Raw genomic sequence first — 13,741 nt, forward strand, 5'->3', positions numbered from 1 at the left:
GCAACAGAGTAAGACTCTGTCTCAAAAAAAAAAAAAAAAAAAAGAAAAAAATCTTTTCTAAAAAAAAAAAAAAAAAAAAAAGAACATACAGAGTTGGAGTTCCTGTCCCAGAGCTTTGCAAGGCAGGGGTCGGCTCTCCAAGTCCCTGGCCCCACAGCTTTGGGTGCCTGACTCCATCCAGTGTGGCTGGATGACCTCGCAGTGGTTCTGTGCCTGGATCCCAGCCTTTGAAATCTGGGGCAGGGTGGGTGGGGGGTGGGTAGCCACACCCCCAAGGCTCCTGCGCTCCCCATGGTGAGGAAGACAGAACCACACAGTCACTGCCAGCCTTTGCCACCTGCTCCCTCCAGAAGGCAACTGCTGGGGCTCACAGGGCATCAGGGTCTGCCCTAGGCAGCGTTGTACCCAGGGCAGCCAGGGTCAGCAGCACTGGAGGGTGGAGAGCCCACACTGTGAGGCAGCGCTCAGCCCCACACACCAGTGGCCCTTACTTTTAGATCATTCTACCCGGAGCGCTTATGCCCTGGCCTGACGTGGGTGGGCAGCCCTGATGCTCTGAGTTGGCTGCAGGGTCATCTTCTGTTGCCTTGGAGAGTCGCTGCCGGCTTCTATGGAGGAGGCTGGTCCATACTGACTTCCTTATCAGCATCCGGGATTCCTTAGGTATTCCCTAAGAAGATGTAGACTTTCTCTACAGCTCTCCTCTTTTCTTTGTGAGTCTTCACCAGAGTCGCATTGAAAGGTCTTTCTCATGGCAATGTAGGCTTTTTCTAGCTGCATCTCAGAACTCTTCCAGCCTCTACCCATTACCCAGTTCCAAAGCCGCTTCCACATTCTTAGGCTTTGTTATAGCAGCACCTCACTTCTGGGCGCCAATTTATGTATTATTGAGGATTTTTCGGAGTAACAACCAATAGGATGGATATACATTTCTTAGAGATTTATTACAGAAATCAGCTTATATGGATATGAAGGCTGGGAAGTCCCATGAGCTTCCACCTGCAAGCCGCAGGACCAGGAAAGCTGGGGGCGTCCTTCAGTTAAAATCCAAAGGCCTGAGAACCAGGAGAGCTGGTGGTTTAAGTTCCAGTCTGAGTTTAAAGTCCCGAGAACTTGGTGGTGGGGAGAGGAGAGCAATGGCTTAAGTCTCGGCCCAAGAGCCAGGCACTGATGTCCAAGGCCTGGAAAATATGAATGTCCCATTTCAACAGGGAGCAGATTCCTCTCCCACCGCTTTTTTGTTCTATTCAGGCCCTCAGTGGACTGGATGGTGCCTGCTCACATAGGAGAGGGTGATCTTTATTCAGTCCACCAATTCAAATGCTGATATCTCCCAGAAACGCCCTCACAGACACACCCAGAAGTCATAGTTCACCAGCTACCTTGGCATCTCAACCCAGTCAAGTTGACACTTTTATAAAGCTAACCACCACCGTATGCTGTATCATGTAATACACAGATGAAGTCTATTGGGGGAGATAATTTAAAAATCAGACAAACAAATGCAGGCATTGCTGCTGAAGAGAGGCGCTTGTAGAGGGGTTCCAGAAAGTAGCTGTAGTTGTGTATCGTGTAACCTTTTCCTGCCAGGATGATCTCACAAAGTGCTTCCTCCTGTGTTTTCCTGGGAAGGAAACCATGCCCCTCGCAGTGGGGTGACCTGTGGTGCCTCCACAGTCGTCTCAGCCCCAGGGATTGTCTTGGGGCCATGACAGTGGAGAGCACATGGCAGTCAGAACTGGTACCAGGGGGCACAGGTTGCTGAACAGGGCAGGTAAGCCATGGAAACTGCATCACTCAAACCTGAAATGCGGCAAGTTGGCCACAAATACAGGGTTAACTTGAAGGACAACAAAATTTTAACGTATCCCCAGTGCCTGCCATTCATTAGTGAATCCGAGGACAGCCTAGAACATTTATTCTTTTCACATCTCTAGGAGCAAGCCCCAGGCAGCTCCAGGCTAACCTGTTAAGTACAAGAGAATAAACATCACAGAGGGGCAGTGGCCCGGCGCAGATGGCCTGGCTCCAGAGTCTCCGCTAGTCTAGAACTGCCCAGCAGGCAGTGGTTGCTGGCATTTCCCTGCAGGCTGGTGTGAGTGGTCTTTTAACTCGGTTTTCTGCGGCTCTCACAATGTCTATAACTCATTAACACAGTAACAATGGAAGAAACCTTTTCACTAGGTTTTCTTTTTTATATGTCTAGATCTTAGAAATCAAAACTCCGTGGACTCCCTGACTGTCAAAGAGATGGTTTGCATGTACTGAGCATCAGAAAATGAAACATTTGCTTTCACTGTCAGTTTCTCAGTGGAGGAATCACTCTGTGGCTGTCAGTTGGCAGATCAATGGCTCCAGCCGTTTCGTTCCATCCCTGGATATGGGCCATGCATGACCAATACCACCCAGAGCGGGCAGTGGCGAGGCTGGTGTATTGCAGCTCTGCCCAGCAACGCTAGAATTTGCACAGACCCGAGCATTTCCCCAGTCACTCTTGAACAGCCATTTCTAGTCATGGTATTTCACATGCCGAGAGCACTGCTTGGCGTGATGACTGTCCTTGACATCTAGTTCAGTTTGTCTTCCCGTTCACGTACGGAAACTAGGCACGGTTAGTTATACAGTGTCGTCCGCTCGATCTGTCTGTCTGTCCTGTGTCATCAGCAGTCGTACCACCCTGCCCTGGAGTGAACACATCCTCTTCCTGCTTTCCGCCGCCCTAAACCCAGCGTACACTTGTGTGAGGCCACGTCGTGCCCAGGGAGTTAGACATACAAAACGTTCTTACAAAAACGTCTTCCCCACACTGATGTGTTTAACCTGGAATATGTTGGGTTCACTGTCGGGCTGATGCTCAGCTTCTTTCTTTTTTATTGTAAACGTTTTGAGAGTATTCGGGTATTATATTTACTTTCGCTTTTGACCTCTTTTCTGCTTGTTTAAGATAACCGTATATTTTTGTTCGCCTTTTAGTTTTATAATCTTTTTGGAAGGCCAATTTGTAAATATTTTGTAACTTAATCTATCTTTCCTGTGTTATTTCTTCCATTGCTTATATTTAAAAAACAAAAAAGATTCCCCATCCAGATACCAGATAAGTGTTAACCTTTATTATAATTTGTTGTTGCTTTTTTGGTGCTTTTTTTTTCTTTTTTGAGGCAGTGTTTTACTTCCATCACCCAGCCTCAGCTTCCCAGGCTCAAGAGATTCTCCCATGTCAGCCTCCCAAGTAGCTAAAGCTACAGGTGCACACCACCACTCCTGGCTAACTTTTTGTACTTTTAGTAGAGACAGGGTTTTACCATGTTGCTCAGGCTGGTCTCCAACTCTTGGGCTCAAGCGATCCACTCACCTCAGACACCCAAAGTGTTGAGATTACAGATGTGAGCCACCAGGCCTGGCCAGCTTTGTTTTTTTGGGTTTGTTTTTTTTTTTTTTGGTTTTGGTTTTTAAATGTAATTCTTTAATAGATATGGGATTTATTTTAGTGTAAGATATAGGGAGGAGACCTATTTTTTTTTTTTTACTGTGACTCTATAGTCCCTTTAAAATTTGAATATAAGACATCGTTCTCTAATTTTTCATCAGACTTACCAAGTTTTCCTTACCAATGCTTTAAAGTCAGATATGTGGCTAAACAAGTTCCTTCCAAATGGATGTGAATTCAATAAAACATCAGTCCTATTTAGAGAACTTTCAGATGCTCTTAACCAGAGTCGAGCACTAAGCTTTGCAAGGAGATGGCAGGATGGAGCAGGAATCCCCCTTTTCTCTCCCACACTGCTTCACCAGGTCTCAGCATCAGCATGCAGGGCTGGGCAGGTGGAGCAGGGACCTCGCCTGTAAGAGGAGGCACTTTGGGTGACAGACAGCCTGCCCTCCTGCGGGCCCTGCTAAGCCTGGGCCTGCTTCGCCGAGATAAAAGACACAGTGCAGCAAGCCTGGCCACCTGCATCTAATGAGGTTTTCCCCATGTGGAAGCAGCCCCAGTCTAGGGCGTGCCAAAGCCCACGGGTGCATGATGGCAGCCCCATTGGCTGTGTGGTGTGTGATGGAGAAATTTTCCTTATTGAGTTTAACTTTGTTTGATGCCAGCAGGCAGCTCAGAGAGAGAGAGACTTCTTGTTTAATCATCCTAGAAGGGGCAGCCCCCCCCACCCCTCCTGCTGTGTGCAGTCACTGCCGCCCCTGGCTTTCTGCAGAGCCTGTCTGCCTTCGTGAGCCCTGCGTCTTCTGCCCAGGCCTTTGCTTTTATTTTGAGAGAAATCTTTCTGATTCCACTATGTCCTTTCTCCCTTTGGGGTCTTTGCGTTGGGTGAATGGATTCCAGGTTTGCTTTCATTAACTCCCGAAACTCATTGGCACTCACGTTGGCTGTGGCCATTGGAGGCTGTAGCTGGGGAGAGGTGAGGAATGGAGACTTGAACCCCAAAAACCTCAGACAGATCTCAGTTAATTCAGAAATTTATGCCAAGGTTGAGGACGTGCGCCCGTGACACAACCTCAGGAGGTCCTGACAACATGTACCCAAGGTGGTCAAGGACAGTTTGGTTTTGTACATTCTAGGGAGACATAAGACATCAATCAACATATGTATGATGAATACTGGTTCCAGCTGGAAAGGTTGGACAACTCCAAGCAAAGGTGGAAGACTGGAATGGGGAGGGGCTTCTGGGTCATGGGTAGATAAGAGACCAATGGTTGCATTCTTTTGAGCTTCTGATTAGCTTCTCCAAAGCAGGCAGTCAGATCTACATTTCTCTCCGTGAACAGAGGGGCGACTTTGAATAGAATGGGACACAGGTTGCCCTCGGTGGTTCCCAGCTTGACTTTTCCCTTTAGCTTAGTGATTTCTGGGGCCCAAGCTTTATTTTCCCTTTACAGGGAAAATAAAGGCATTCTCTGTAGCATCTTCCCTGTGAATCATTTTGCTTTTCCTCCCTTCTGTAGAGCTAAGGTGACAGATACAGGAGCTCCATCCGGCAATCTCCAGCGCATGATGAGAGCATCCTAATGACGTCATGCCGATGCTGGCATGAGGTTTTGCCCTTCAGAATGTCCTCTCCAGTGCATAACTGCAGTTGTGTTTAATAACACAAGCTCTCTTATTTTTATCTACATCAGGAACTGTTTTTTCAAGAATGAATGCATAAAATGTTTTAATTTAAAAAGTATGTCAAAGCTTCCAAAAGTCACATCAAGGGGCCACAGAAATGCTGACCTCACTCACCCACCACATCGCAGACCCAGCCACAGGCCCCTCCCTGGGGATGAGCAATGTCCTCATTGCATGGTCCCTGATGAATCTGCCGTGAGTCATGCGACTCCGCGAGTGGCCTCCTGCGTCCCCACCTGGTGGACTGTCTTGAGCATCTGCTGCCACCTAACACTCTTTCACATCTCTGAATTCTCCGTCTGTCTCATCCGGGTCCTCCTGACCAGATCATGGAGCATCCTCTCTCCCTTCTCCCCCAGAACAACAGTCCCCACCATGGTCCTCACCGTGGTCCCCACCATGGTCCTCCTTAATCCTACATAGCCTCCGGTGGTCTTTCAGCACCCTTGGCTCCTGCCGTGGGGTGGGTGCTTGCATCTGTGTTTCCAGCAAAGCTCCAGACCAAGTATTTTCCTGAGCCCCACGTGTCCTCAGCACTGGACAGGCAGAGTACAGGTGGCCTCTTCTCTCCCTGCCCACCTCCTGACTTCTCTCCTGGCTAATTTCTCCACCAGTCACCCAGGCAGAGGGCTAGGATGATGCGGCTCCATCCTTTTTATTCCCAGCAGCTAAGAGGTCATGAGTCTCCGTTCTCCCTCCTCCAGGCCTGATCCGTCCCTCTCCAGGGCTGGATGGTGGGATCCCCTTGTCCCATTCTGGCCACATTGCCCATTCCAGTCACACTGCTATTGCATCCTCCACATGACCTCTTAATTCTAGACTAGGCCCTGAACACGTGCTGTGTGAAAGTCCTCTCCCTGGTCTCTCGGCTCCCCAGGCCCTGCGTCCCTGATGCTGGCCTCATCAGTGGGGCGCTGCAGCTCTGTGTACCAGCCCACCCACATCCCTGAGCCTCCGAACACCTGGAGGCTCCCAGGTCCCCTGCAAGACTTAGCTCCTCCTCTGTGAAAACCTCCCGGGCCGTTCCCAATTCCCCCAGCATGCACAACTCCCCCAGCACACACAACTCCCCCAGCACACATGGGGTAGGGCTGGTCACCCTCTGGTGACCCCTTGCTGCCCTCCCCACAGGCCATATCCCCATTGGGCTCTCACTTCCTGCAGGGCACAGCCTGCCTCTTCTCATTCTAAATGCCCAGCGCAGAGAAGATGGAGAAGTAGTAATGGGAAAGGAGTGGGCCCAGGAAAAAAGGTGGGGGAGGAAGGAATCTGAGGCCAAGCGGCAAGAATTGTGACCTCACCACTCAGCTGTCTGATTCACAAAAGGGCTGGGAAGACCAAGCCCACCTTCGCTATACATTTCCCCCAAATTTGCCATCCTATGGCCTATCTTCCGGCTCACCTTCATAGAGAAAGAAAACTACCCTGACCAACATGCAGAATCCAGATCACTAAGGCGTGAACTCACAAATGATAAACGGGAACGGGTGCAAGACTTAAATTCTGCAGCTGAGCCTTTTCAAAACGTTTGCACACAATGACTACAATTGGAGAGGGAGAAAAGATCTCTGAACTCAGGGATCATTACTCTAGAGATAAAATCACAGCCGGGGTATAAAATTGTATTCTGTGAAGGTGCTCCACGGTATCCTGGCTTCTGAGCGCGGTGCTCCGCTTCTCAACTGGGTCAGTGCTTTCCGTGCGTGGCCCCTCTCGTTAAATCTCTCTCAGCCCAGGTTGCTTGCTGCCCCTTCGTCCTCCACAGCAGTTAGTCTTCTGTGCCGCAATTTGTACCGCCCCTGTGTCCGGCGAGGACAGTGCACGTACGCAGCTGGGACGCACGCCAGGCCTTCACCCAGTAGAGGGGGCAGGCAGGGATCTGCTTCCTTCCGGCCACCAGGAGCTATCTAACTTTGAGCAATGCTTTTTCCTGCGGTGAGCCTCAGTTTCCTTTCTGTAAGAACATAGGGTTGAACTGCATGCTCACCAAAGTCTTTTAAGCAATCAAATTTTGATTCCATTAGTTGAGGCAGGAGAAGGATTCACTCCCCTTGGGCATGAGTTATGAGGAGTCGTTCCTGTACCCTCTGCCTTGTTGTTTTGGTCTCAAGGGATTAGGAACTACGAGGACCACTGGGGAAGGAGGTGCTGAAGTTCAGGGGAGCTGATAGTATCCCCCAGCTCTGCCCACAGCCCGTCTAGACTCTAAGGCAAGCTTGTCCAAACCTTGGCCTGTAGGCTACACAGCTTTTAATGCAGCCCAACACAAATTCGTAAACTTTCTTAAAAGATTATGAGATTTTTTTGTGATTTTTTTTTTTAAAGCTCATCAGCTATTGCTAGTGTTAGTGTATTTTATGTGTGGCCCAAGACAATTCCTACAGTGTGGTCCAGGGAAGTCAAAATATTGGACCTCCCACTCTAAGGAATGTTACAGGACCACTGTGATGACAAGGGTCTGGGGTCAGAAGAGGGATGGGCAGAGTGGGGGAAAAGCAAGGAGGGATCAGAAAATGAAAGGGAATGTGAGCATATAACAAAGGTGTCACTGCCAATGACACCTGAAGCAGCACAGTGTGGGCTGGCCCCGGGTCGGGGTGTCGCACATGTCACTGCACAGGTTTCTCAGGCAGCCCTGGGAGGTGGGAGCCATCTCATCCAGTTTGTATATGAGGAAACCAAAGCGAAGAGTAGGACACAGTGATGCTGACAGTGAGGCGGGGTGCCGGGCCAGATGCCACAGTCACCGCCCGGGCCCCAGGAGACACTGTTACAGACCAAACGGGAAAGCAAAACTGTCCCAGCACCAAGGACACAGGCAGACTTCAGAGAGCCTGAATCCTGGGTGGAACATTAAAACCAGGAGTTCAGAGAGTGAAACTCAGGGACCCAGGAATGAGGAAGGATTTTCTCTTTTTAACTGTGGTGAGACATATGTAACATAATATTGATCACTTCAGCCATGTGTAAGTGAACAGTTCAGTGACATCAGTACATTCACAATGTTGTCCTCACCAGTATTATACCAAAAACATTTTTATCCCAAATGGAAACAATAATTTCTCATTCCCCCTCCTCTAGCTCCTGTTTACCAGGATTCTGCTTTCCATCTCTCTGAATCTGGCTATTCTAGGCAGCTCTTCTAAGTGGATCATACAATAGTGGTCCTCCTGTATCTGGCTTATTTCACTTAGCAGAATGTCCTGAAGTTTCCATCCATATTGTGTGTGAGAATTTTACTTTTTTTTAGAGCTAATACTCCGTTGTGTGTGTGTGTGTATTTGTGTACATGTGTGTGTGTTTACTACAGCATCACATGTTGTCCATCACCTGTTGATGGACACTTGGGTTGCTTCCTCCTTTGTCTGTTGTACAGAATCCTGCCATGAATGGGAGTGTATGAACCCATTCAAATCCACTCTTTCAGGCTTTGGTCGTGTATCCTATGAGCGGAATTGCTGGGTCCCACGGAATTCTGCTTCTTTGTGAGGAACTACCAAGCTATTTTCCACAGCACCTGTGCCATATTACATTGCCACCAGCAATGCATGCAGGTTCCAAGTTCTCCACATCCTCCAAGTTTGTTATTTTCTATTTTCTTACTATTATTGCACCATTCTTGGTGAAGAATTTCTTAAATAAAACTTTAGCAGTATGTATCACAAGTCCTAAATATGGATACATTTAAATACCTGGCCCATGATCAAATACTCGTCATGTTTGTCCCAATAGAAACGTTTGAAGAAATTTTCTACCATCACTCATTGGACTGTGTGAGGCCCCAGATGCTGCCCAGGATGTGAGGGCTTGCTTATTGGAATACTAAAGCTGTTCTTACTCTCAAGTGGTGTTCTTTGTTCATTTGTTTTTGCATCAAAACTAATTGCATCTGTATTCTCGATTGGCTAAACTTGAGGTAGTGTGAGCTCTAAGAAGAATATGTAACTGTTACAACACACTAAATTAAACAGAAAGTACATGGTCCATGGTTATCTTCATGGAGACGGAGAGAAGAATCTTCCTCAATTTCCAGTTCCATCAGAAATGTGAAAACGGCTGTCCTGTAGCCTGAATGACTCAGGCAGGGATCACATGTGTATGCTAGCACCATTGCATGAAGGATTGCTTGGGAACCCACAGGTCCCTCCATGCCAGCTATCAGCCCACAGGTACCTATTACTCAAAAAGGGACATACAGACCTTTTCCATGGAGAGATGATGACCTGCCCCCTCCACCACGGATCACATTGAACATGACGCAGAGCGGGTGAGCCCTGCAGGCATCTCCTGATCTGAGGCAGTCTGAGGTACAGGCATTACCTGGTGACCGAAACCGTTTAGCCCCGATCTTATAACATCTCCAGTCGACAACAAATACAAGAGTTATGGAAAGCAACTGAGCAACCATCAGACGAACCCAGAATGTGGAACATTCTACAGATAAAAACTGACCTGGACTTACCAAAAAGTCCACAAAAAAATACAGGGCAGGGGAAATAGGTGTGGGACCATTGTCTCCTAGGAGCAAAACAAAGACATTTTACAACCAATGTAATTGAACTGAATCCTAGGTTGGAAAAACCAAGAGCTGTAAATGCTGTCGAGGGAAGATTGAATATAGACTGGATGTTAGATGGTATCATGGAAGGATTGTTGGTTTTATTGGGTGTGACAGTAGTGTTAGAGTTATGTAATGTAAGAGACTGTCCTCTTTCTTAGGAGACCACCTGCACATGCACCTCAGAGTAACATGTCGTGCTGCCAACAATTTATTTTTAATTTTTTGGAGAGCTAGAGATGCGTGTGTGTGTGTGTGTGTGTGTGTGTGTAGTGTGAGAGTGAGAAAGCAAATGTATTAAAATGTGAACAGTTGTTTAATCCAGGATTATTGTACAACTTTTTCAAGTTTTGTGTATGTTTGAAATGTTTGTGATGAAAAGTTGGGGGCATTGTATCAATATTTCATGTTTGGTGATCCTCAGCACTCTGAATTCCTGCCTCCTGAACGCCTTTATCTTTCTACTTTGCAGTTCGGGACCGAGTGAGATCGAAGATGGAGAGAGACATCTTGGCAGAAGTGAATCACCCCTTCATTGTAAAGCTTCATTACGGTAAGTAGAGTCAAAAGGACACTTTAGAGAGGACCCAGAGAACCTTCTCCAGATCAGAGGAAATTTGAAAAAGAAATAACTGGTCAGAAAGAAGAAAATCTTTCCTGTACCAGAGAGTCCTGCCCTGTCTGGGGATGAAGATGCCTTATTTCCTGATCACTTAATCTCTTCTGTATTTGTTTTCTTTGAAAGAGCAAGAAGCCCTGTTTTCATCTCAAAGATCTAATTATAGATGGGGTATCCATTATTAAATTATTACCATACCATTGATAATTTAGTAAGAAGATCTCAACCTTGATTGGGATGAATCTATGACTTATTTCTGCTTTGTTTTACAATAAAATGCTCTATGACCTAATTATTTCTTTAAACCAGAAATGGTAACACCTTCTTCATTTCAAGTGAATATCATGTTTAAAGATGAACCCTCAAAACTTCCATTCAAGGTAGCTTATTATTTTCATGGTTTGAGGCTCAAGTAACTAACCAAAGGCCACATAGCTGCTTTGCCCCATGACTTGTCTTCATTTGCTGTCTGCCTTTTTATCCCAACAGAGAAGCAGTAAGTGAAATTTTCAAATTAAAAAAAGTTGTGTTGAGATGGTGGGGGCAGGCTCATGGCTTACTGCACTAAACTTTCCCACCTGGTCATCCAGTTGAGCAGAGTACAGAAGGGAACAGCAACAAAACTAGCTGTTGGTTCTTGGTTGCGTAGGGCAAGGTGGCATGCAGGGAGGTGTTAGTGAGACGTTTGGGAATCTGAGGGCAGGACGAAGGAGCTGCAGAAGCCGGTGTACCCTGCTGTTCATTCTGGGATGTGGGCAGTGCAGCTGCAAACCCCACCTCGCAGCAGAGGAGCTGCAGAGACCGGCTTTCCGACACTTCACTCCCTCCACTGCTGCCGAGTGGCTGGGGTCAAGTCCCATCCTACATGTCATTTATGTTACTTGCTGGGGGGGCTTTTCTGAAGCAATTGAGAACCGGGTGTCTTACAAGAGCTTTCAACAGACCTCCACATCACCTCCGTGGTCACCCAAGGGCTCCATCTGCCCACCCAGCCCAGGATGGAGCACTGAATGGCACTCAGCATCACAGTCCTGGCAGAGGGCTTTCTAGCTCAAGGCTATGTTTCTAAAACCCCAACATTTATGATGTTTCTAGCATGTACTTTTAGGAAATAAAACATGTTCTAGTAGGCAGGGATATCAGGATCCCTTCCAGCCACGCGTCCTACGTAGATAAAATAGGCTCCCAGTGGTGCCTCAGCAGTGCCGCTGCAGTGGCCGTCATCACAGCAGGGATGCTGACAGGCTTCGCTAGACCCTCCATGCTCCTGCACCCTCTGAACAGAGGCAGGCCCTTGCTGAGTGTGGACAGGAGCTGTGTGGCCTGCCTGTGGCCTGAATCATAGTCTGCAGTTGTAGCTCATGGGTCCCAGACCTAGGACATGAGCCCCATTGTCTTGATGTACAGATAACTGGGCTGACCAATCACTAGAGCTGCTGTGAGAGAGGAAGGCAAGCGGGGGTTCCCTGGTGCCAGAGTGGAGTTCTGTAGGAAGAATGAACTTCCACAGGACGTAAAGGACATGTCCTCCAGACTCATCAGAGCCGTCTTCAGGCTGCTCACTAATGCATCCCGACAGAAGCCGGCAACGATGAGAACAGCTTGAATATGCACGTCTCTCTCCCCATGTATGTTTCAATTCCTTTACGATTAAAAAAGGAAGGAGGGGAGAAGAAAGAAAGATGAAAAAGGCTCAAGACCCCTAACAGCAGTGAGAGAGGGGCAGCCCTCACAGCGTCAGGCCCCCCTTGCCGGGTGCTGCTCCTTCAAGCTGGTCGTCAGCCAGGGTCCCGCTGTTTCTCAAATGGCTCAGCCTCCCGGAGTAAGCAGCACTGTGAGCAGCGAGAAGCCAGAGAGCGGTGTTGCCACAGGACATTCGACAAGCTGCCAAAATGCTGGTTTCTCTCCCCCGCAGCCTTTCAGACAGAAGGGAAGCTCTACCTGATCCTGGACTTCCTGCGGGGAGGGGACCTCTTCACCCGGCTCTCCAAAGAGGTGAGCAGCTGCTACCGAGAGCGAGCAGGAATGTCTGTCTGGGACTCAAGGGAAGGAGGGGTGGAGAGCACTGGGAGGAGGTGAGCACATGCAAAAGTGCATGTGTGTGGGGCTGTGCGTATGTGAGTGCATATGAGTGTGCATGTGTGTGGGGCTGTGCATATGTGACTGCATATGAGTGTGCATGTGTGTGGGGCTGTGCATATGTGAGTGTGTATGAGTGTGCATGTGCTTGGGGGGTGTGCATGTGTGAGTGCATGCAAGACTGCATGTGTGTGGTGATGTGCGTGTGTGTGTACAAATGTGCATGTGTGTGGGATGTGCGTGTGCATACAAGTGTGCATGTGTGTGGGGGGTGCATGTGTATATACAAGCGTGGGGGGGTGTGCATGTGTGTGTGCAAAACTGCATGTGTGTGGGGTGTGCACGTGTGGGGGTGTGCATGCGTGAGTGCATGCAATTGTGCATGTGTGTTGTGTGCATGCATGAGTGCGTGCGAGTGTGCATATGTGGGGGTGTGCATGTGTGAGTGCGTGCGAGTGTGCATGTGTGGGGGTGTACATGTGTGAGTGCATGCAAAACTGCATGTGTGGGGAGGTGTGCATGTGTGAGTACATGCGAGTGTGTGGTATATGTGGGAGTGTGTGTGAGACTGCATGAGCTTGATGTGTGGGGTCTGCATGGGGGGGTCTGTGAGAGCGCATGTGCATGATGCGTGGGGTATGCACATATGTGCGAGTGTTATGTGTAGTGTGAGGGTGTGTGTGTGGTCTAAGTGTGTGTGCATATGTTGGGTGTGCATATGTCGCATGATGAGTGTGGCATGTGTGATGTGTGCTGTGTGTGGTGGTATTTGTGTTATGTGTATATGTTGGGGGGGTGTTTGGCATGCTGTGTGCCTGTGTGGGGTGTGTGTGTGTTTGGTGTGCTGTGTGCATGTATAGGGTGTGTGTATGTGTGGGGTGTGTGGGTTTGTGTGTGCTATATGTGGTATGTGTGGTGTGTGCTTTGTGTGATGGGTGTGTGCGTGTTTGGCGTGCTCTGTGCATGTGTGGGGTGTATATGTGTGGTGTGTGGATGTGTGCTGTATGTGATACATGTGGTGTGTTCTGTGGGGTGTGTATGTGTTTGATGTGCTGTGTGCATGTGTAGGGTGTGTGGGGGGGTGAGTGTGTGTGCTATATGTAGTAGGTGTGGTGTGTGCTATGTGTGATATGGGAAGTGTGTGTGTTTGGCGTGCTGTGTGCATATGTAGGGGGTGTGTGTGTGGGGGTGGGTGTGTGTGCTGTATGTGGATGTCTAGTGTGTGTATGTGTGCTCTATGTGATACATGTGTGTTCTGTGGGGTGTGTGTGTTTGGCTGCTGTGTGTGTGGTGTGTGTGTGTGTGCTCTATGTGATACGTGTGGTGTGTTCTGTGGGGTGTGTATGTGTTTGGTGTGCTGTGTGCATGT

The 13,741-nt window shown here is 48.4% G+C and overlaps 1 protein-coding gene across 7 annotated transcripts in view; it reads left to right on the forward strand.

The window, feature by feature from the left end:
* RPS6KA2 (ribosomal protein S6 kinase A2) overlaps positions 1-13,741 on the forward strand; it is a 457,145-nt gene that overhangs the window by 345,420 nt on the left and 97,984 nt on the right. For all 7 annotated transcript variants that reach the window (XM_017508303.2, XM_017508305.2, XM_037731262.1 and 4 more), the window contains 2 exons: positions 10,147-10,227; positions 12,209-12,288. In XM_017508303.2, the coding sequence (XP_017363792.1) occupies positions 10,147-10,227; positions 12,209-12,288 (161 nt within the window). The remainder of the gene's footprint in view (positions 1-10,146; positions 10,228-12,208; positions 12,289-13,741) is intronic.

The sequence above is a fragment of the Cebus imitator genome, unplaced genomic scaffold, assembly GCF_001604975.1.
Source record: "Cebus imitator isolate Cc_AM_T3 unplaced genomic scaffold, Cebus_imitator-1.0 Scaffold389, whole genome shotgun sequence".
NCBI classification, from domain to species: Eukaryota; Metazoa; Chordata; class Mammalia; order Primates; family Cebidae; genus Cebus; species Cebus imitator.